Genomic DNA, 23,936 nt, shown 5'->3' with positions numbered 1-23,936 from the left:
GGGAGACCTGTGAAAAGTGCATTACAGTAGTCTAACCGGCTAGATATGAATGCATGAATTAGCTTCTCAGAATCGTTCTGATTAATAAATGGTCTTACTTTTGCTATATTTCTGAGATGGAAGAACGATGTTTTCGTTACTTTGCTAATATGAGAATTGAAGTTCAGTTCTGAATCTATGATAACCCCGAGACTAGTGACCTCAGATTTGATCCAAGGTGTTAGTCCTCCCAGGTTCTTTATTAACGTTTCTTTTTTAGTTTTGGGGCCGATAATTAGAATTTCAGTTTTGTTCTCGTTTAGTTTCAGGAAGTTCTTACTCATCCATTTATTTATTGCCAGTAAGCAGTCTGTAATGGAGCTAATCGCTGTATCATTTGGTTCAGCAGATATGTACAGTTGTGTATCATCCGCATAGCTATGGAAATCTACATTATGTTCTCTGATGATATTACCCAGCGGTAACATGTAAAGGGAGAAGAGTAAAGGACCTAAGCAACTCCCTTGTGCAACTCCCATAGTTGTTGTCGTATATATCAGACATGTGCTCTCCTAGTCTAACATAGAATTTCCTCCCTCTGATGTATGTTTTGAACCAGCCTAGCACATGCTCTGAGAAACCGACAAGGTTTTCAAGACGATCGATTAGAATATCGTGATCGATTGTATCAAATGCTGCACTGAGATCTAGCAGGATAAGGATGGAGATCTTATTCTCATCAGAGTTTAGCCTGAGGTCACTGATTATTTTGGTGAGGGCAGTTTCAGTGCTATGATATTTTCTGAATCCCGACTGAAATTCTTCTAAGATGTTGTTTTCTTCAAGAAAGGAATTTATTTGAACTGAAACTATCTTTTCAAGTACTTTGCTAATGAATGGTGGGTTGGATATTGGACGATAATTTGCCATTTCATTACTATCTATTCTGAAGGGCCAGATTAACATTGAGAATCTACGTTTTATTGTTTATATAACTTGTATATTAGTTATATATATAAGCTATATCCCTTTAAGCCTTCGTTTGAATCATAGCATTATTCGCTTTCCTCATTGGATAATGCCCTTGACGTTGGCGGCGCCAAGAACCGCGCCCCTGAGACAGGTTCAAAGGCGAGTCTGGACAAGTTGGGACATGCCTGGTGCCAGCGCATTGATTCCAGACAAGATCTGCGGCTGGGCACTAGAAAGCCCTCTTAAGTATATATATCGTGGAAGGCGCGAACAGTAGCAGTTCGGCGTTCGTGTGTGAAGTAAGAAGTTCGTACCGGTTCGATCTAATGCAGTAACGTGAAGTTCGTCCGGAGTAATGCAACAGCAGTAGCTGCACCTAGCGTATAGCAGAGTCAAGTTCGACCTAACTTAATGTGAAGTAAAGAGTCGTCATTTAGTGTGAATCGTATTACAGCAGTTCGTTCGGTGTGCAGCATTAACAAGCAGTTCGTTCGTTTAGTAACTAGCGTGAACCTTAGCAAGTGTGTGTGGACTTAAAGTAATTAGTGCCAGCACACGAGGAGGGCCTAGTAGCAGAACTATTGGACATGTGCGCATTGGAACCTACCGCGGCGATATTGTAGAACCATTATTGGTTGGATTATAGTGATTGTGGAAACGTAGTACCGTGGAGAAGAGCATCGTTAATACCCACTGTCGTTTGGATTTAACTACCTTGAAGATCTTACCTCGGGCTAGCTTCGGGGACGAAGCTGGCTGGCTATCATCATTGCTATAGAGCATTGGATTACAGCTATTACCTTGCTACTGAGCACTTGGATTATAAAGACCGGATCCGTATGAGAACCCCTTTTCTTCAAGTGAACAGCCTGAGTATCCTTACATTCTTCGTTCCTCTGGAGCTTACAACTCTGGGAGGATATCACCAGTCTCCAGCGGTACCCTCGTTTGCCCCCCTATATTGCCATCCCACGCCAGGCGGCGTTTGGTCTAGTATACCTAGCCTAGGAATTATTCATTCCCACTGACTTTGCTACTTGCTGACTTTCTAATATTATTTGCCATAAAAGAGCGACCAAGTCATTCCCATTTGTATATTTGCTGCATAATAATAAATACTGTAAATGATATCTCCTTGTCACCGTGCCGTCTATTCTGAGTGTCTGCCATAATTAACTGTACTGTCTGGCAAGTAATAATAATAATAATATGTAGTAGTGGTTTAATCTATCACAATCTTTAATACAGTCAGGGTTTTGTAACCCCTCAGTAACCTGTAACTATCCAAGTTAGGTTTTTTTAGTAATGGCTTTACAACTGCTGTTTTAAAGGCATCTGGGAAAATACCAGTTCTAAGGGAAGTGTTTATGATATCTAGCACAGGGCTTGAAACACTATTAAACACCCGTTTGAAGAACGCTGTAGGTATAGGGTCAATGTCTGAGGTGGAGGAGTTACATTCTGAGACAGTTTTGCAGAGTACATCTAATGTGATGCATGTGAATCTTCTCATGGTTACATTGCACGGTTTGCTGCAATCAGCTGTATTTCCATCATGAGTAATGCTGGCCCTGATCAAGGTTATTTTGTTGTTAAAGAATAGTGCAAGTTCTTCACACTTGATGACTGAGGAGGTGTAGGGGCAGTGTTGAGTAGTAGATTAATAGTGGAAAAAAGGATTCTGGAGTTTCCAGCGTTTTCTGTAATGATTTTAGAGAAGTAGTCTTTCCTTGCTAAGTGGATGGTTTTATTATAAGCAGTTAAAGCATCTTTGTATATATCACAGCATATGGTGGTTTTTGTTTTTCTCCATTTTCGCTCTGCTGCACGACATTTCCTTTTTTCTTTGTTGACCGCATTATAGTTCAGCCAGGGCGAGGCTCTGGTTTTCTTTTTTTTCATTTTTAGTGGGGCGACAGAATCTAATACAGATGACAGTGCATCATTGAGATTTTCTACCATTTCATTTAGAGAGCTGTCATGATTGTGTGGTTCATGTAGTCTGATAAGATTAATGAACTTTGATTCAGCCTTGTCGTTTAGGAGCCTCTTTTGAACTATGATTTATTTTTTGTTTTAGTAAGGGTTATTTGAGTATCAAAAAATATACAGTGATGGTCGGAGACAGGTAATTCAGTTATTGAGAAATTTTTTATGCTTAGCCCAGTTGTTGTTATAACTAAGTCTAATGTATTTCCAAGCTTGTGGGTTGCATTTGTTATATGTTGTGTTAGATCAAAGCTATCCAGTAGATTTTCTAGCTCTATAGTTTTGGAGTCTGTTTTCTTATTAAAATGGATGTTCAAGTCTCCATTTAGGATCACCTTATCATATCTGGTAACACATAATGAGATCAGTTCAGAGAGCTCCTGTATAGATATTGGTGAGTGTCTGGGCGGTCGGTATATTGTGACGATAATGGTTGATTCTGTTTTGAGCTCAATGGCAAGATATTCCATCGACATGAATTTGCCTAGTTCCGTGATTCTAAACAAGAGTTTTGAGGAGAAAATGGCTGCAACTCCCCCCCCCCCCCCCCCCCTTCTATTTTTTCTGGGTATTTGATAAAAATTATAGTCTGGTGGAGAAGCCTCTATCATTATTGATGTAGCTGTGTCATTATTGAGCCATGTCTCTACTAGGCAGATGCAATCTAAGTTATTTTCTTTAATCGGATCATTTACTAATTTTTTTTTTATTATTCAGTGATCTGACATTTAGGAGGGCTAATTTTATTTGTTGGACTTCTTTAGAGGAGGTCTGCTTTGGCTTGACCTTGATGGCTTCGAGATTAATAGCAGGTGAACGCATTGATGGTGTATATCTTTTATAGGTTTTACCATGCCATTGGCTGGTTAAGATTACCGGTATGTTTTGAAAGATGTCATGGTGTTTGTACTATTCATTTAATACCCTTTTTGGTGCTAGCAGACTGTCCATCTCCTCTAGTGCGTTGTTGGGTCCCATATGCTGTTCAGCATGATGAGCTGATTTGATTAGCTCTCTCGGGGACATTTGATCAAGCGGGTTGCTGGTAGCCATGATGGCCTTGTCTGGGGACAGGACGCCTTATGCTCGTGCTTGTATCATGAGTTTGATGCCCTTGGAAGTAGGGGTGGGCGATATATCGAGTATACTCGATGTATCGCGGATTGTTCTACCCGAGATGTAGTACTGTACTATATTGCGAACATCGAGTATTTAGTTTATATGGCGCCGCCCGCGGCCGAGAGACACTCTCAGTGCTTTCCTCGAGAAGGGACGGCGGAGCTATAGGCTAACGTTAGTGTAGTCAGGGCTGTACAGTGCGATATAATGTTGCGGTTGTAATTTCATTAGACAGACCAGCGCGGACCTTTAATAACATGCAATTTAATTGACACAAGCAATGAGCTAACGGTAGCTGCTAACCAAGGTATCCATTAGGATTATGCTAAGCTAACTAGCGATAGCTGCTAACCCTGGAAAACGGTCAAAGCGGACTCCACAAGACTAGTTCCATTCGTGAGGAAAGGGGGTGGGTTATATTGACAACACTTGACAACAGAAGTTTAAACATAACTTCATATTTATTGGTTATTCGTTTCTGTATATCATCCAATTTCCATCTCCTTGTCTCCATCTCCATCTCTTCCTGTTTACATTCGAGTGTGACGTCATCACCTACGGCAGCTTAGACGATCAAAACGCGAACCTAGAACAAAACCCGAGGGGGGGGGGGCTGGCTCTCTTGTTCATTCTTGCCCCCTCTCGCTCTCTCTCTCGCTCTCTCTCTACATTCAATGATTTAAAGTAGCCAAACGTTACAGACAGTATAAATACTAACTGGATAGTTGATGATATAAACATTTAATTTCATTATCTGAAATATTCTAAAATCATTAAGTCTTAAGAGTTTTTATATAAATTGTCTTAGATGTAAATACATTTTTTTATTAGTGTGTCAGTCAGTAGACTACTCTTAGTACATTTTCATTAAATTATTTTTTAAAGCATCTTCATGGTTTAATAATGCAAACATATGTTGCAGGGACTTATTATAATCATCATATTGGTGTGACTGTATGCATCAAAGGGTTAAATCAAGCATTTTTAAGTGATTTAGAGGAAATGTCAAAATATCGCGATATATATCGTGTATCGCGATATGGCCAAAAAATATCGCGATATCATTTAGAGGCCATATCGCCCAGCCCTACTTGGAAGTCACTGAGTCATGACGTAGGTTTGCTGCTAGAAGCCTCGAACCAAGGCGGTTTGGGAAGAATCCATTCCTCTGAACACATTAAAATTGTCAATGAAATTCAGTCTGTGTGTTAGACAGGCAGATTCTAACCATGAATAAAAATTTAGGAGTAGACTAAAGGCTTCTTGTCCTCTGCGATAGCATGCAATTGGTCCACTGATGGATACATCCTGATATTTGTCTAGTGTGTTCATTAAACAAGTGAAATCCTCTTTCAATGTCTCTGTGCCCGTTTTCCTTCGCAGGATGTCAAACGATCCAGAGTGAATGACAATTTTTGTTATGTCTGGCCCGATGAGTGTTGGAAGTCTTTTGGCCAGCTCTTTCACAGATGTGTTGTCTAGACATATATTTTCTGTGTTTGCCATCTCCACATACCTTGTTGTGGAATCTCCAATCAGTATGCAGTCTGTTTTCTGTGTGAGGTTAGCATTTTTCTTTCCAACAGTTGTGGGGCCGTTTGTTTTTGGATTAGGCCTAGTCTGCCGGTTCTTACCACAGTCCTGTGGCCTTGGTGAAGCCTCGCTAGCTGTACCACTAGCCTTCTCAATAGCCGGCATGTTAACGCTGGTCTCGTACCTTCGGTGTCGGCTACCGCGACGTTCTCCTCGGCGCATGGTAGTCTCTTCGCTGTTAGCCGTTAGCTCAGTCTGGGTCGTGTTTGCTAGCCACGTCGCTCGTGGCTCTGTTTTCCTCGTCGTCTCGTCGTTAGCGTGTGCTCCGATGTGCCGGCTGTTAGCTTTGCTAGCATTAGCGTGAGCTCCGGCATGCCAGCTGTTTGCTTCGCTAGTGTTAGCGTGAGCTCCGGTATTCCTGCTATTAGCGTCGTTAGCGTGAGCTCCGTTCCGCTCGCTGTTTGCTTCGCTAGCGTCGTTAGCCACGCTTCTAAGTCTTTTTGCTTTGGGTGTTGATATGCGTGTTTCCGAGAGTAGGTTGAAACTATTTCCTGGCGGTACCGGGGGTGAGGTAATGGTCGTGTTCCTGTTTCGTTTATTTCTCCTTTTATCCTTGACGGTGGTCCACTGCTTTGGTCTAGCTCCTTGCTTGTGCCAGGGACCGTCTTTTGGGTGGTGCTGTTCTGTAGCTAGCCTAGGCCAGGTCTCAATCATGGTATCGTTGGCTATATTTGTAGTAGCTTCAAAAATAGAGTCAATGAGTCGCTCATCCTGTTGGATTTGGTGCAGGATAGAAACTCGAGCCTCCAGCTCTAAAATCCTCTTACTCATCCTCAGGCAGCTAGTACATTCTGTGGGAGAGCCGAGTCCCGGCATCTTCCCTTATTTATTGTCTTTTCAGGTTAGGCTAAACTGAAGCTAAGCTAGGTACTTAGCTGGTAATGGTGGGTCTTGTTTGCTTTCAGCCGGGGTCTTTATGAAGTATTCTCGCCTTTCATAAATATCCTCGCCTTCAGCAGTGCCCGACATAGTCCTTTGTGTGTAGCTGATAAGACGGATACGTCTTCATCTCGCTGGTCCTCCCACGGAGAGATCTCGCTACTCGTCCTTTCGGCGAAGTACTGTGGTCATAAATCTAAATAAATAAATTCACAGTTCTGGAGAAGTACCATAGGAACTGGGAGTTAACATACAGAGTATTTAGAGTTGAAAGGGCTATAATAAATCATTAAGGTAGCGATAGGTAGAAAAACACGGAGCAACAGTGAAAAGCAGCTTGCATAGCAGAAGCAGGAAGTGATTTAGTTTTTTGCGGGTACAGAATATCATAAAATTATCGCTTAACCCGCATACTATAACCCCTCTATTGGAGATCCTGGACTTGTATGAGGTCAGATTCAGAATGAGATCAATGGTAGTTTGTGTTGAATCACACACCCTTGTGGGTTGGGTGATTAGCTGGCTGACACTGCAGATCACAAAACCTACTGAAGGACGGGTGCTTCTTTACATTGCATATCCGTGTTCCAGTCCTCAATACGAATTTTTTTCTACATCTTCCACCCCAGCTAAACACCCATTAAGTGTATATAAAAGCCACTTTGCTCTGGAGGTCTGTAGATGGTGCAGTTTTAGCCCATTCAAACATAATTTCAACCCATACCGTTTCAATTGCATCATGATTCAGGTCAGTACGGGTAATGCATTTGGTATCTTTCTGTATATACATGCAGACACCCCCATACTTGTTTCTATAATTTCTGACGATTGAATCTTTTCTATTTCCACCTCTGGGTCTTTGACTGACTCATCAAGTTTTGTTTCAGAGAAGCATAAGATGTTTGCCTTACCGTTCACTATTGTTATCACAATTATATGACTTGCTATATCTACAAAAACAATTAAACAGGGTTACTTTCAGCAAAAGAGTCCAATCCTTTTGTTTTGAGGTTTTCTGTGGTTCATCTCTAGGCTATATTGAAATATTTAGATCTGATCTAAATCTCTGTGTGTGCAGGTGCTGAGCCAGGTCCACCCCAAGCTGTCGTCCCAGGAGGATGCCCTGCAGTACATCGAGGAGCTGATCTTGCTGTTGCTTAGCATGTTGTGTCAGGCACAGCCCCGCAGTGTGCAGGATGTGGAAGTGAGACACGCACACACACGCACACACACGCACACACACACACGCACACGCACACACACAGATCACTCCGCCCAACAAGCAGTGTTAAAGGGAACACCACCCAAATATGTTATTTGCATCATCTAGGAAAGTTCTGTGAACATGAGCTACTCTCCTAAAGCCAGAAACCAGATAATCAAACTTGTGTGTTTTTGCACTCTGGTTTTTGGATTTGGAAGATAGTTGGTCAGACTCACTAGTATCTCATAGGAGAGACAGCTGGCCAGGGTCAGTAGTATCTCATAGGAGAGATAGCTGGTCATGCTCACTAGTATCTCATATGAGAGACAGCTGGCCAGGGTCACTAGTATCTCATAGGAGAGACAGCTGGCCAGGGTCACTAGTATCTCATAGGAGAGACAGCTGGCCAGGGTCACTAGTATCTCATAGGAGAGACAGCTGGCCAGGGTCACTAGTATCTCATAGGAGAGACAGCTGGCCAGGGTCACTAGTATCTCATAGGAGAGACAGCTGGGCATGCTCACTAGTATCTCATAGGAGAGACAGCTGGCCAGGGTCAGTAGTATCTCATAGTAGAGACAGCTGGCAAGGGTCAGTAGTATCTCATAGGAGAGACAGCTGGCCAGGGTCACTAGTATCTCATAGGAGAGACAGCTGGCTAGGGTCAGTAGTATCTCATAGGAAAGACAGCTGGCCAGGGTCAGTAGTATCTCATAGGAGAGACAGCTGGCCAGGGTCAGTAGTAGGGGTGGGACAATACATCGATCCAGATTGATATATCGATCTATTATCAATAATCAAATAGGATCGACGCAACGTAAAAAGATCGATTCATATTGCGATACTCTTATTTTGAAAATCCCCGCGAGTCATATCCGCCGGCGCCCAGTATTGTGAAACTCCGTGTAGACATTACAGCAGTGTTTGCGTCTGCTGTAAAGCACTCAGAGCGTCTATTTTGCGAGCCGATATAAGTCTGTGCAGTTTTTTCCCCGCAATGGGTCAAATGCATATAACAGGCGTTGCATCGTCGCCATTCCTTTATGCCAACGTCGCGTTAAATATCTAAATGAACGTCGCGTTGGCTGCTTAAAAGCTAAGCAGCTAACCGTGAGAGAGAACAGGAGAGGAGAGAGGGGACTTGGAAGGAGGAGGGGTGGGGGACTGTGTGTGTGTGTGTGTGTGTCTGTGTGTGTGTGTGTTAAAGCTCAATATATAAAAACAAAAGTGAACAGGAGGTCTATTTGTATTAAAAACAATAGATTGTTTTTCATTTAAATGTCTGGAAGAGCTCAAAAATAAATACATCAATTGATATTTCCGTAGCCTTTTTTTAGTTGATCTAAATGTGACTGATTGTGTTAAATGGGCACATAATATCGCCTCATATCGATCGCAGGCACCTGAATTTAATCGTATCGTATCGTATCGTGGCAGACTTTGTGATATCGGCAAATATCGTATCGTTGTCCAAAGAATCGATATCGTATCGTATCGTGATGAAACTGGTGATTCCCACCCCTAGTCAGTAGTATCTCATAGGAGAGACAGCTGGCCAGGGTCACTAGTATCTCATAGGAGAGACAGCTGGCCAGGGTCACTAGTATCTCATAGGAGAGACAGCTGGCCAGGGTCAGTAGTATCTCATAGGAGAGACAGCTGGCCAGGGTCACTAGTATCTCATAGGAGAGACAGCTGGCCAGGGTCAGTAGTATCGCATAGGAGAGACAGCTGATCAGGGTCACTAGTATCTCATAGGAGAGACAGCTGGCCAGGGTCAGTAGTATCTCATAGGAGAGACAGCTGGTCAAACTCAGTAGTATCTCATAGAGACAGCTGGCCAGGGTCACTAGTATCTCATAGGAGTCAGAGACAGCTGGTCAGGGTCAGTAGTATCTCATAGGAGAGACAGCTGGGTTGTTAGTCACACACTAGGCTCAGTCACACTGATCCACCTCATGCTGGTTATCAGACTAAGGGAGTGGTCACACTGATCCATCACAAAACAGATAAAACAGATGGAAGACATGGCTGTCCATTGTTTCGTCTCTAATTAGAACCTAGCTAACGTAAGCATGCATTTGCAGAAACAACGTTAGCTTTGCTAACAGATAGTGACGTATCCGTTGGCAGAGACGGACTCATCATCAGCCCTGTCCAACAAACATAATCCTCCTCATCATCAGCCCTGTCCAACAAACATAATCCTCCTCATCATCAGCCCTGTTCAACAAACATAATCATCCTCATCATCAGCCCTGTCCATCAAACATAATCCTCCTCATCATCAGCCCTGTCCAACAAACATAATCCTCCTCATCATCAGCCCTGTCCAACAAACATACTCCTCATCATCAGCCCTGTCCAACATATTCCTTGTTGATTAATAATTAAAAGCGGACGTAGACAGACGGATACAATGGATCGGTGTAGCCGCGCCCTAAAACACAATGTTGGTATTAAAGAATATCATTCTTCTACGCAGAGAGTTGGATGACGTTTCACTTGTGTTCCACTGTCAAACATCTCTGCCCAAATAGGACATAAACTAACCTGGTAAGGCCCACCTATGCTACCTATACTCATATTATTGCCCTTAACACTTTGGTTGCCTTGGGTTAAATTCATGATATACCATAGGTTGCCGGCTCTATTTGTCTATGGAGTAGTACCCCTTCTTTGCATGGCTATAACTTTTTAAATTCTATTGCTACATTGCCATTATTAGGGCCCATTCAAAGTCCTATATGTATTGTTCATTGTGTAGCAACGTTAAACTTTTTCATTCACATATTCATAGTAAAGTATGGTCTAATGTATAAGTATGTTTTCATCTCTTTCTGCAGCTTTCTCCAGAACGTGATCTATAGCCCCAAATGCATTATATTGAAGATGCAATACAGTTTTATGGCAATCAGCGCGATATAAAAAATTCCAACTAGACGTACTTCTAGAAGTTACTACACGTCATCTGATGTTGACCGGATGGGCTAGGGGGCGTTTATAATTCCGTGGGCAGCGTTATACCAATCATCTAATGTGGGTCAAATGTTGATAATAGCAGTTAGTATCGAAGACGGTAACGTTACACGCTAAAACTCACCCCAGTCTCCGCGCGCCGTTGGGCGATCATTGTAGAGTAGAAATCTTATCATTATGGGATGTAGATTTACCCGGTCCATCTCCAGCTTGTATAATGGTATTATACGTCCAAATCATGTTGTTTATCGAGTTATTGGCAATCGATCACTGTGTATTGTGACGAGCTAGAATGCCGGGACCTATAGCGAGTGCCCGGAAGTAATACGGACGTCCAGCACAACCTCTATGCCGCTTCCTGTTAAGCGATTGCGCCGATCGGCCACCAGATGGCGCTCCTGAACCGCCAGAGAGCTCAGTGGGTCCTCCTGGTGGATCTCAGGCCAGCGGAGGGGACATATGAATCCGATCGCAGATTTTTGAAATATTGATATAAGGACGCTGTAAAGCGTCCTCCGGCAACTTGAGCATGGCCGGCAATGACGTCTAAACACGTTTCCTGGCAGCCAAAGTGTTAACATATTGAATAAATAATATTATATTATTGTCCCCCCATATCTTTAGTCTATTTTATGAAGAAGAACTGAACATTTGTTGAAAAAATTGTTAAATAGTTAAATTTCATGGTGTCTGTGATGCCTTGTTTATTTACTGTGTCCATGAACGGTTACGCAGCCATAAAGATATGGATTCCTTACGCAGAAAGAATTGTCTGTATACCTTTCTCATCATTACTATATCACTGCGTAACCTAATTTATGGTTATTACTTATTAGTGACACTCTGTATACACCCAATTCAACGTTAGAGCCACATTTTCTTCCAAACTAATTTGGTCGTAGATGTACGGATTTGTCTCTTGGGCAGTGCTGTTTAGCAGGCTGTGACGTACAGGTGTATAGACAGCTCTGCGTTGGAGTGTGGGAGAATATCTGCAGTACTAAAATCAGTCAGAAATCAAAGAAGAGAAGAAGGAAATTAATTATCTCAATCTTTGTTTAATGACCCCAACATCAATCAATCAGTCAATCTTTATTTATTTAGCACATTCCATGTAATGCTGTGTGCTAATGGACTATACTGTATAAATCTAAATCATTATTGGCTGTCAAATATTGGAGCATCCCTATTATATACTGTACTATTTTCAATCTGCTTAATCGTCAACACTGAGCGCTGTGCACCTCGCTAATGCTTAATGGGCTCCTGTTATGTCGCTGTTGTTTTGCTACCGTTTAGTGATGTTAAAATAATGTTCCATTATGACATTATCTTATGTTTGCAATGTCTTGGATTCAGAAGCCATTTTGATTTCCTGTTGTTGTTTTTTTGCCCCTGGACAATTTTACAAGCAACAGGATGATGAGGCACAGGTTCCACTGAGATGGTAACATACCTCCTCTCCCAATACTCCCTCCTAGTGACGTGTTCGTGACCTTTAACCCCTACAATTCCTCTTTGCCCAAGGTCATCGTGATCTGACAGATTGAGTGTTGTGCATACGTATGGTGACCTGTCAGTCAACAGAACTGCCACAACCCCCCCCCCCCCCCCCCCCTCCCCACTTGACTACATAAGCAGCACATAGCAAAGCAGCCTTGGAGTTAGCTGTAAAATAAATCTATTTTGAGACTTTCGGTATTTTGTTGTTTATGGGATCATGTGGAAGTGTATCTGCTTACAGATGGAGGAGTCATGTTTGTAGTCGAGTTCTAACACAATAAACTGTTCTCAAACACGAAAAACTGTACTCCAACACAAAATAACTCCAGTACTCTAATACAAAATACCCCCAGTACTCTAACACAAAATAACCCCATTACTCTAACGCATAAAAACGGTACTCTTAACACAAAAAAAGAACGAGTACTCGAAAACTTTAATGAGCAGTCTGAGACATTTGTGAAATTTGTATTGTGATGAACCTTGATGCGTCTGGAGTAGAGGATGAAATTTTTTCGGGATGGGAGTCAAATTCACTTTGAATCACGTGATTGGGCAGGACCGGGAGTAAACGTCAACGGGAGCAGAAGGGAGTGGGAACTATGACAACAAAATCAATGGGATTCGGGCGGGAGTGGGAGGGAGTGGGATTTTTTTTTTAAACTCTCACTCAGGAGTGGGAGGGAGTGGGATTATTTCTGTGGGAGTGGGAAGGAGCGGGAGACAAAATCCACTCACATGTCAGCCTCTAGTCTGGAGGTAATGCACTTCCTCCTCAGGGTTTACTAACACAACATAACAACAGTGCCACCCCATGGATTAAAATGTAACTGCAGGTTTCAGACGAGGAATCCAGTGTGAAAATATAATATATATTTAATTGTGTCAGTCAATATATAATTGTGAATTTCTAATAGTATTTCACCCGTAGATTCGGTGGTTACATAACTCATGTCCATTTCTAAGAACAACCTGTTGAAAATTCTTTAAATTATTTCATCTTTAATCGTGAATTTAGACTAAATGTTTACAGTACTCTTAACAGAAAAAAACTATTGTTAACACAGGAGTAGAAATGGTTCCACTTTGACCTTGCCTACAGCTCAGACCTTGTCACCATGTCTTTCCTATAAACAATGTGTTCCTACTCAACGTGCCAGGGTCAAATGAGGGTCAGACGTTGGGGCATGTTATCAGACCGGGCAATGACCTGAAACAGCTTGATATCCAAGAAGCCTGATTGACAATGGAAGCAAAAACTCAACCTCTAGTTTAGACATTGGCCATTCAAAGTAGCAATGGATTCATTTAAACACTTGGGTGTGGTAGTAACAAGGAGCATCAGTGGTTTATTTAAAGCACATGTATGAGAGCACCGCCAGGGACCTTGAGAGGAGGTCCATCTCCACATCTATTTATGAGAGAGCAACCAGGGACCTTGAGAGGAGATCCATCTCCACATCTCTATGAGAGAACCACCAGAATCCCATATTAAATCCCAATAAATCCTTTTTTCCCCAAGACAGTTCAGTATAATGTTCCTCCTGTGCCCCAGGACAGTTCAGTATAATGTTCCTCCTGTGCTCCAGGACAGTTCAGTATAATGTTCCTCCTGTGCCCTAGGACAGTTCAGTATAATGTTCCTCCTGTGCTCCAGGACAGTTCAGTATAATGTTCCTCCTGTGCCCCAGGACAGTTCAGTATAATGTTCCTCCTGTGCCCCAGGACAGTTCAGTATAATGTTCCTCCTGTGCTCCAGGACAGTTCAGTATAATGTTCCTCCTGTGCCCCAGGACAGTTCAGTATAATGTTCCTCCTGTGCCCCAGGACGGTTCAGTATAATGTTCCTCCTGTGCCCCAGGACAGTTCAGTATAATGTTCCTCCTGTGCCCCAGGACAGTTCAGTATAATGTTCCTCCTGTGCCCCAGGACAGTTCAGTATAATGTTCCTCCTGTGCCCCAGGACAGTTCAGTATAATGTTCCTCCTGTGCCCCAGGACGGTTCAGTATAATGTTCCTCCTGTGCCCCAGGACGGTTCAGTATAATGTTCCTCCTCTGCCCCAGGACAGTTCAGTATAATGTTCCTCCTGTGCCCCAGGACAGTTCAGTATAATGTTCCTTCTGTGCTCCAGGACAGTTCAGTATAATGTTCCTCCTGTGCCCCAGGACAGTTCAGTATAATGTTCCTTCTGTGCCCCAGGACAGTTCAGTATAATGTTCCTCCTGTGCCCCAGGACAGTTCAGTATAATGTTCATCCTGTGCCCCAGGACAGTTCAGTATAATGTTCCTCCTGTGCCCCAGGACAGTTCAGTATAATGTTCCTCCTGTGCCCCAGGACAGTTCAGTATAATGTTCCTCCTGTGCCCCAGGACAGTTCAGTATAATGTTCCTCCTGTGCCCTAGGACAGTTCAGTATAATGTTCCTCCTGTGCCCCAGGACAGTTCAGTATAATGTTCCTCCTGTGCCCCAGGACGGTTCAGTATAATGTTCCTCCTGTGCCCCAGGACAGTTCAGTATAATGTTCCTCCTGTGCCCCAGGACAGTTCAGTATAATGTTCCTCCTGTGCCCCAGGACAGTTCAGTATAATGTTCCTCCTGTGCCCCAGGACAGTTCAGTATAATGTTCCTCCTGTGCCCCAGGACGGTTCAGTATAATGTTCCTCCTGTGCCCCAGGACGGTTCAGTATAATGTTCCTCCTGTGCCCCAGGACAGTTCAGTATAATGTTCCTCCTGTGCCCCAGGACAGTTCAGTATAATGTTCCTCCTGTGCCCCAGGACAGTTCAGTATAATGTTCCTCCTGTGCCCCAGGACGGTTCAGTATAATGTTCCTCCTGTGCCCCAGGACGGTTCAGTATAATGTTCCTCCTGTGCCCCAGGACAGTTCAGTATAATGTTCCTCCTGTGCCCTAGGACAGTGCAGTCAGTATTTGTGAACACGCACCACTAAAGAGAGAACCCTCTCTGAACCCTCCAAACTGGGATGTCAAATCTGGGGCTGCTCCATAGACGATGAATGAGGCCATAAGCCGTTTGTTTGTGTGAGCTCCTCCACCCAAATTAGTTGTTGATAACTAGCAATACTAGGATATAAATCTCATTTGGGTGCAAGAGCTCACACAAACATGTCATGGCCTCATAAAGTCAGAGTACCATTCATTGAGTCCCATCATCCCAGTGACATCCCTGATCGGAGGGTTATCTCTGATTTCTACCATCCCGGGTCACAGGAAGAACGTATAGTGTGTGTGTTCTTAAAACGGGTAGCACTTAACCGTCCTACTGAATTTAATTGTGACAATATCAGTGTTTTGTTGCTCTACTACTACAACATACTACTCATGTTGTACTTTACTCGTTCAACTTGCCAGATGTATGCATGTAGATGTTTATGAACTGATGTGTGTCTTAAGCTCAGTAGTAGTAGTAGTAGTATGCATACAAACCCCATACTAAATGCCCCCCCCCCCCCCCCCTCTCAGGAGCGCGTGCAGAAGAGCTTCCCCCACCCCATAGATAAGTGGGCGATTGCAGACGCTCAGGCGGCCATAGAGAAGAGGAAGAGGAGGAACCCCTTGGCACTGCCTGTGGACAAGATACACCCACTGCTCAAGGTGCACGCACGCACGCACGCACGCACGCACGCACGCACGCACGCACACACACACACACACACACACACACACACACACACACACACACACACATACCAACAAACACACACACCACACACACACACCCACAACACACCACACACGCACACCAACACACTAGCGCACACACTGGATGTGTGTCCCGAGATGACAGTGTGTCAGGGGATACAGTGGCTCGGGAGGTAGAGCAGCCATCTGGTAATCCGGAGGTTCCCAGTTCGATTCCAGCTCCTCCCGGGCAGTGTGTCGAAGTGTCCTTGAGCAAGACACTGTCGTGGAAATGACTAAGAACAAAGGATGGGCAGAGTGAATCATTCTCGAACCTAAACTAACGTTACAAATAACCTAAAGTTAGTTTAGGTTCGTGTTAACGTTAGATAATGTACAAAATAAATTTATTTCCGGTGCTATAGACGTCGCTCTTTTATTTTGGAACCCCCCGACCGGAAGTTAGCCTAGTTATCTGCTTGAGTGTCCGGTTGTTGGTTTTCATTAGCTACAGTAGCAGCATATCAACACCAGCCATGGGAATGCTGTTTTCTAAATTGGGGAGGCTTTTAATCGTCAAGGTAAGAGGATTTGAAGTCATGGTATCCATAAACTTCAATCGGTTCGGATCCTTTGAATGAAATGAGAATGTAAACAAACTGGCGTCACGTTAGTAAGTATCACTGCGTTGCGTGAAATCACTGACTGCGCCCCGAGAGGAGTGGTTCGGCAAAAAATAGTTCAGAGTATATTTGCTTAGAAAACGTAATTGTCGAATTCAATTATTTTTTATTTCTCCACGTGGTAAATACACAGGTCACAACATGTTTACAGGAACGTTTTGGAGTTGTATTTGGAGTGTATTTCGTGACTGTAGGGGACTGTAGGGAACGTCTGCCCCACTTCCAGTGATGAAGCTAAGCTACGCTAACGGAGCGGCTGTTCCCTAAGCCTAATGCACGCACAGAGAAGAAAAGGGTATGTATCTTCTTGTCTAACTCCAGGGAAGATGGCAAATAAGCGAATTTCCCAAAATTTTGGCGTTTTCCTTTAAAGAGACAGTCAGACTGTAGCCTAGTGTCTGCTGTAGTCAGACTAGTTTACTAGTTGACCTATATTAAACTAGTCAAGCTGTACAGAGATTTAAACACAGATGGACATTGGACATGGATAACATTTTCCATAACAACACTTAACCCCTAACTGCTCCACACACACACACACACACACACACACACACACACACACACACACACACACACACACACACACACACACACACACACACACACACACACACACACACACACACACACACACACACACACACACACACACACACTATTAGATATTATAGTCCTTTTTTTGTCATCATAAATCTGCTTCCAAATCTAAACTGCATGCATCTTTTAAATCCTGACCCAGCTCTCAAAACATGAAATAAGCACTTCTTTAGTGTTGTCTCCACAGTTCTCATTTCCTGCTACAGTGAGCATTAGAGCAGGGATGGGATCTGTGGTGTTTAATGTTTAATGCTTACAGACCTGGTTAGACTGTTATTACACTCTGCTGTCTTTTCATTGCTAAAACTCCAGGTCGTCAGAAAGCACTTGACTAGGTGAAGGTAACCAGACACACAGACAGGTTGTCAGACGTTGCATGGTTTCATCCAGACTGTCCCTGAAGACATCTGGAGTCAAAACGTCATCATTGTTTACAAACAGTAAAAAGGTCTATAATCTGGAGTATGGTGGGAATTCCACTGTGTGTCTGATTCCCCCCAGGAGGGGGAGACATTTAGCCATCACCTAGCACCTGACCTTCCCCATGGGTCTTATTGAATGAGAATGCTGTCAGGAATGGGACATTAACTCACTGATTAGCACAATCCATGCTGTTCCACATACTGTACTAGCTCCACATAGTTAGCCACAAACCAATGCAAGTTAATGGGGTCAAGCTCCTGTCTGTAGAAGCTGACTGAAGCTCACCGAAATCTACTTGTGCACTGTTGAGTGAATTTGTAAAATCAAAGTCACGCCTACAAGAGGAGCTAACCATGAATAAATGTTTAATTAATGTCCCTGTCGAGCCACTGTGGCCATGACACTTACAAACTCATCTTCCTCTGTGTGTCCTCTCCGCGTGTAGGAGGTTCTGGGGTACAAACAAATGTTCCTCTGTGTGTCCTCTCCGCATGTAGGAGGTTCTGGGGTACAAACAAATTTTCCTCGTGTGTCCTCTCCGCGTGTAGGAGGTTCTGGGGTACAAACTAATTTTCCTCGTGTGTCCTCTCCGCGTGTAGGAGGTTCTGGGGTACAAGATAGACCACCAGGTGTCTGTGTACATTGTGGCCGTTCTGGAGTATATCTCTGCCGACATCCTCAAGCTCGCTGGCAACTATGTCCGCAACATCCGGCACTACGAGATCTCCCAGCAGGACATCACTGTGGCCATGTGCGCTGACAAGGTGGGAGACACACACACACACACACACACACACACACACACACACACACACACTCTCTCTGTATATACTGTACACATACTGTATGCTCTCACACACACACACACACATGTATATACTGTACACACACATACTGTATGCACACACACACACTCTCTCTCTCTCTCTCTCTCTCTCTCTCTCTCTCACACACACACATGTATATACTGTACACATACTGTATGCTCTCACACACACACACACACGCACACACACACACACACTCCCTCTCACCCCCCCCCCCCCCCCCCCCCCCACACACACACACACACACTGTCAAGGTTGGCCCATCCCTACTTGTAGTGCTGTGGGGTTCAGTAGATAGGGCAGGGTCTGTCTAGTTCAGTGGGTAAGGGGTCATTAGGTAGGGCAGGGTCTGTCTAGTTCAGTGGGTAAGGGGTCAGTAGGTAGGGCAGGGTCTGTCTAGTTCAGTGGGTAAGGGGTCAGTAGGTAGGGCAGGGTCTGTCTAGTTCAGTGGGTAAGGGGTCAGTAGGTAGGGCAGGGTCTGTCTAGTTCAGTGGGTAAGGGGTCAGTAGGTAGGGCAGGGTCTGTCTAGTTCAGTGGGTAAGGGGTCAGTAGGTAGGGCAGGGTCTGTCTAGTTCAGTGGGTAAGGGGTCAGTAGGTAGGGCAGGGTCTGTCTAGTTCAGTGGGTAAGGGGTCAGTGGGTAGGGCAGGGTCTGTCTGGGTAAGGGCCGGGGTCGGTAGGTAGGGCAGGGTCTGTCTAGTTCAGTGGGTACTGGGTAAAGATGTCTGGCTCTGATACCGATTTGGGACAAATTAATAAAAAATCTGCAGCTATTTTTCTTCTAAGACTGAAAAGATAAGTCTGTAAAGATTGAACTTAAGGCCAATTTGTTTGTTTTACTGTTTAATCGTTTTTGTATTGCTTTAACCTTAAACAAATTTGTTTATTTTAAAGATATTTGTATTGGTATTTATTTTCCCTTTTTACATAAACGACAAAAGACATTGAAATTAAAAGATTGACATTGAAATACGGATAAATAAAAAAATATATTACAAAAATGTAAAGCAACACAAACGGGCACGAAGTGTTCTGTGTAGAGGCCCAAGGCTTACATCTGTGACGGATTACAAAAAAAATAAAAATAAAATAAACAAACATGACTTTAAATAAATGTAACTCACATCTTGGGTACGTAATACAGATACAGTAATAAAATAAATGATGAATGAAAATACAATAAACAAACGGAGCCCTCCCAGTAACCCACCCCCCTGAACCCCCCCCCACCCATCCCCCCTCTACACACATGCACACACATTCACACACACAAGCGTCATCTAAGTCGGGGGTTCTCAAACCTTTTCATACCGTGACCCCATTTTATTCAGGAATGTTTTTGGGGACCCCACATCGCGTAATTTCAACATGGAATTAAGAAATATCAAAATAAAAGCACACGTTGTTGAACTTGATCAGGCATATTTATTAGAAAACGTAATTACAGGACTATGTTATCAATACACATTTATAACACCATCTCCCTCCCTCGCTGTGCAGGCGCCCTGACCGACCTGTAGGAGTCGCTGTTTACAACGACCAGAATACCACCCCACCGCCTTCCCTCCCGCTGACTCTGCCAATTGAGCCAGTATGACGGCCGGCCAAGCCGGAGGCAACGCTGACAGCCGGATTCGATACCAGTGTCTCTTGCGTTGGTGACGAGCGATTAGTCCGCTGCGCCACCCAGCCGCACTTTTTTTTACTTTCCAATGCGCAACCCCACTGTCACCTACCTGCGACCCCAATTTGGGTTGCGACCCGTAGTTTGAGAACCACTGATCTAAGTCCTTAACTACTGTGGCTGGGGTGGGATCTAGCATCTAATTAGTGTCCGCTCGACAGGTACAGGAGGCCTATTGCTTAATAACAGCGGAGCAGTGCTGCCGTTGCTTCCGCGTTTTCCCTGATTGGCTGCGACACGCCCCGCGGCAGGCGCGGCAACCGCAGAGCGGCAGAGCTTGCGGCATTATGTAACCGCCCTAATCCGCGATGATTTTCATTCGGCGCTCAGCTCACCTGGCAGCGCAGCGGTCCTGCGGTCCGTTGTTGACAAGTTCGAATCCCATCAAATTTTTCTTTTTTTAACATGATTTTTTTTTTTAACGTGTATTCTTTCACCGGTTAAGGTTAGGCATGGTTAAGGTTAAGGTTAGGCATTGTTTCGGAGTTGGTTAAGGTTAGAACGGTTAAGTTTAGGCGCTGTTAAGGAGCTGGTTAAGGTTAGAGTTTGTCTTAGAGAATGGCAATATTCTTTCTATGGTTAAGGTTAGGCATGGTTAAGGTTAAGGTTAAGGTTAGGCATTGTTTCGGAGTTGATTAAGGTTAGAACGGTTAAGTTTAGGCGCTGTTAAGGAGCTGGTTAAGGTTAGAGTTTGTCTTAGAGACAGCCTATGTCCGCACTGCCGCTCTCTCGCGTTGCCGCGGTCACATGGTCAAATTGTCACATTCTTGCACTGCTCCGCTGTTAAAAAGCAACACGCGTACAGGAGAGCTCCGTTAGATCCAGCAGGTAAATTCACACAGAAAGGAGAGGCCCCTTGGACACCAGGTCGGCTCACCCAAAAAGGGTAGGCCTGACCGACATAGCAGTGCAGTTCACATGAGAAGGAGAGACCCAGCAAACAAGACTATATTTGAGAGAGCAGGTGAACATCGGGATCAACCGGGAGACAGACACTGTAGCTCGTTAACATGGCTTATAAAGGGCTGCCATATGTTGTAAAATGTTGTACTTGAACCCCTGATAGTATATTTATTTTCTCAAGTTTGAGAAAGAACATGACATTGTTGAGCCATTGTGCTATGGAAGGACTGTTGGCGGATTTTCAGTCTAACAATATAATGTGTCTCGCTAAGAGGGATGTAAATGCAATAATTGTTTTTTGTTTAGAGTTAAGAGCTAGTGTCTCAATAGGGGTTCCAAAGATTGCTTTCAGTGGACATGGCAAAAGATCTAAATTGAGTACTGTGGACAAAGTGTCGAAAATACCACTCCAGTAGGTGTGGAGTTCTGGACACGTAAAGAACATGTGACTAAGATCACAGGGTGTATTATGACACCTGCTGCACTTATCCTCCACCTCCGGGTATATCTTGGAAAGCTTGGATTTGGAGAAAAGAGCTCTATGCAGTACTTTGAGTTGTATGAGGCTGAGACGAGCACAGGACGTAGTGGTGTGTATTCTCTCTATGGCCTCATCCCATTATTAAACTCCAGGCAGATGGTTTTTACATATTGGGGCCATGGTAGATGCAGAACAGAACTTGAAATGGCGTCTAAATTGCTGCCAGATTCTGTGTTGAGTGTTAAGAACTACTGGGCTATCTGTAAACTGGCTAGGTTTAAAAGGCAGAGAAGATGAAGAGCAGTAGCGAGACTCTAACCTACACCAGTGTAAGATCCTGATCAAACTGGCCAGTATCACGTCTTCGTCTGTTTGGCCCTCCATCCAATTCCTCTGCGTTGTGTACTTTTAATGGTCCTGACGTCTCCGATACTGGTAGATAAGATCCTTATCTCCCCCCGTTAGTGCAATCCATAAACCATAATAATTCTCCACCTCCGTAAGAATTCGACACTTCGACACCGTGAGATACCTTATGAGGAAAAGCGTTGTTTTATTGCTATAAACAGAACCTCATAATCAGATGTTGTCAGATGTTATCAAATTGTATCGTCCTTGAAGAGTCTATTCTAATGATCTTTCGGTGTGTTCGTCTATCGTCCTTTTGTTATTCAGTCCAATAGTGGTCAGGCCGGTTCGTTAGCCAAGACCATCCTCGTGGTAGCCGAAGCTACTGGTGATGTGGCATTCTCCCCCCCCCCCCCCCCCCCTCTCTCTCAATGAGAGGAGAGAGTGTCTGTGTGATCTCAGTCCTACTCGCTCTCGGTCAGATTCTAGTCTGCCCTACACCCGGAAACACCGTTCAGATATAGATGTTCGTCGTCGCAACGACGGCCCCGCCTTCTGGTTGTCATGCGACGTGTTGTCATGACAACTGCTAACCTTTCACACCATTAAACTTTCATTCACTGTGAACCGCTCTCCCTCGCTCTGGGAGACACTCCGTCTTATCTCAGATGTTCTTCCAAGGAATGTCAACAAACACCCTCGCTGGCAGTGGCTGGGTCTCGTATGGACCGGTCGGGGAGGGGGCTCGGAGACGTAGACAGGTTCCTCCTGTTGGCCGGGTCCCGGGTCGCTTTGTCGGGTAGGGGAAGGTGCCCTAGACCCTTGTCGTGATGATCTCCGGGAGCTCCGTGCGGAGAGAGGGGGTGTCGCCCTGGCGATCAATTGTTCTATCATCTGCGCCTGCAGCCGGTCGCGCTCTGCTTCGCGCTGTGCATTGGCGCGTTCTCGTTCGATGTTCTCTTCCGTCTGAAGGCGCCTCTCCTCCAGTCTTATGCGGTCGTCCTCACTCCTTTGTTGCGCCTGGAGGCGCTCTCGTTCAGTTGCAGAGTGTTCGCGCTCACTAAGGGCTTGCGCTTGGAGTTGCGTGTGAAGGCGCTCTCGTTCCGCTGCAGAGTGTTCGCGCTCTCTTAATTGTTGCGCCTGGAGGCGCTCTCGTTGTTCGCGCTCGCTCATCTGTTGAGCCTGGAGGCGCTCTCGTTCCACGGCAGAGTGTTCGCGCTCACTAAGGGCTTGCGCTTGGAGTTGCGCGTGGAGGCGCTCTCTTTCCGTGGCAGAGTGTTCGCGCTCACTAAGCGTCTTTGCTTGAAGCCGGTCGCGCTCACCCTGGAGTCGGTCTCTTTCGGTTGAGGCTGTCAGCGTGGCGATCAAGGCTTGCGCCAGTCTCTGGTCCGCCTCGCTGGGGGATGACACTGACTGAGGTGATCGGGTGCTGACAGGGCTTGTTGGAGATCTGTTCTCCTGGCGCGCTCCGAGGTCTATCTCCTGGGCGCGGTTATCTTCTCTTGGTTGTGTGTCGGGTTCTATCCCTGGAGCGCGTTCTTTATCCTGGAGCGCTCCGGGGTCTATCCCGGTGATGCTGTCTGGAGGTATAGTCACGTCATGTCCCACTTGGTCCCCCCCGTGAGCTAAGTCAGTTTCGTTTGAACCCACTGGGGTCTCTACTGGCAGGGTCGCCAAGTCGATAGGATTGGACATGCTTAGACTATCCGATTTATCCTTATTTAACGTCTGTTTAGATAAGCTAGGGGGTAGAACGAAAGCGAATTCCTCCAGATATGGAGGTAGCTTACGTTTGCGCTGCGTGCGTTCTAGCTTAGGGGAGCCGCTTGGGGAGTGTTCACCGCTGGCCATGTCAATATTAATATTATATTAAATATTACACTGATACCCTCCGGCTCGAAGGACCAATTGTAACTGAGGGGTTACAAAACCCTGACTGTATTAAAGATTGTGATAGATTAAACCACTGCTAGTTATGTACTTTAATTACTGGCCAGACAGTACATCAAATATAGATGGTGAACACCCACAAGAATACGGCATTGACAAAGAAATAGTATTTGAGGGTAATTTATTATTATTAGGCAACGTTAGGTTACAGAATGAGAATTAGGGTTGCGCTTGTATGG

The 23,936-nt window shown here is 44.6% G+C and overlaps 1 protein-coding gene across 1 annotated transcript in view; it reads left to right on the top strand.

The window, feature by feature from the left end:
• Positions 1-23,936, top strand: part of sos1 (son of sevenless homolog 1) — a 249,486-nt gene that overhangs the window by 42,818 nt on the left and 182,732 nt on the right. Inside the window, exons 2-4 of the mRNA XM_084319043.1 lie at positions 7,610-7,735; positions 15,702-15,833; positions 18,166-18,330. Coding sequence (XP_084175169.1) covers positions 7,610-7,735; positions 15,702-15,833; positions 18,166-18,330 — 423 coding nt within the window. The remainder of the gene's footprint in view (positions 1-7,609; positions 7,736-15,701; positions 15,834-18,165; positions 18,331-23,936) is intronic.

Source organism: Notolepis coatsorum, assembly GCF_963971535.1.
Source record: "Notolepis coatsorum genome assembly, chromosome: 7".
NCBI classification, from domain to species: Eukaryota; Metazoa; Chordata; class Actinopteri; order Aulopiformes; family Paralepididae; genus Notolepis; species Notolepis coatsorum.
The sequence above is the reverse complement of the archived record's forward strand: the minus strand, read 5'-3'. Positions and strand labels throughout refer to the sequence as shown.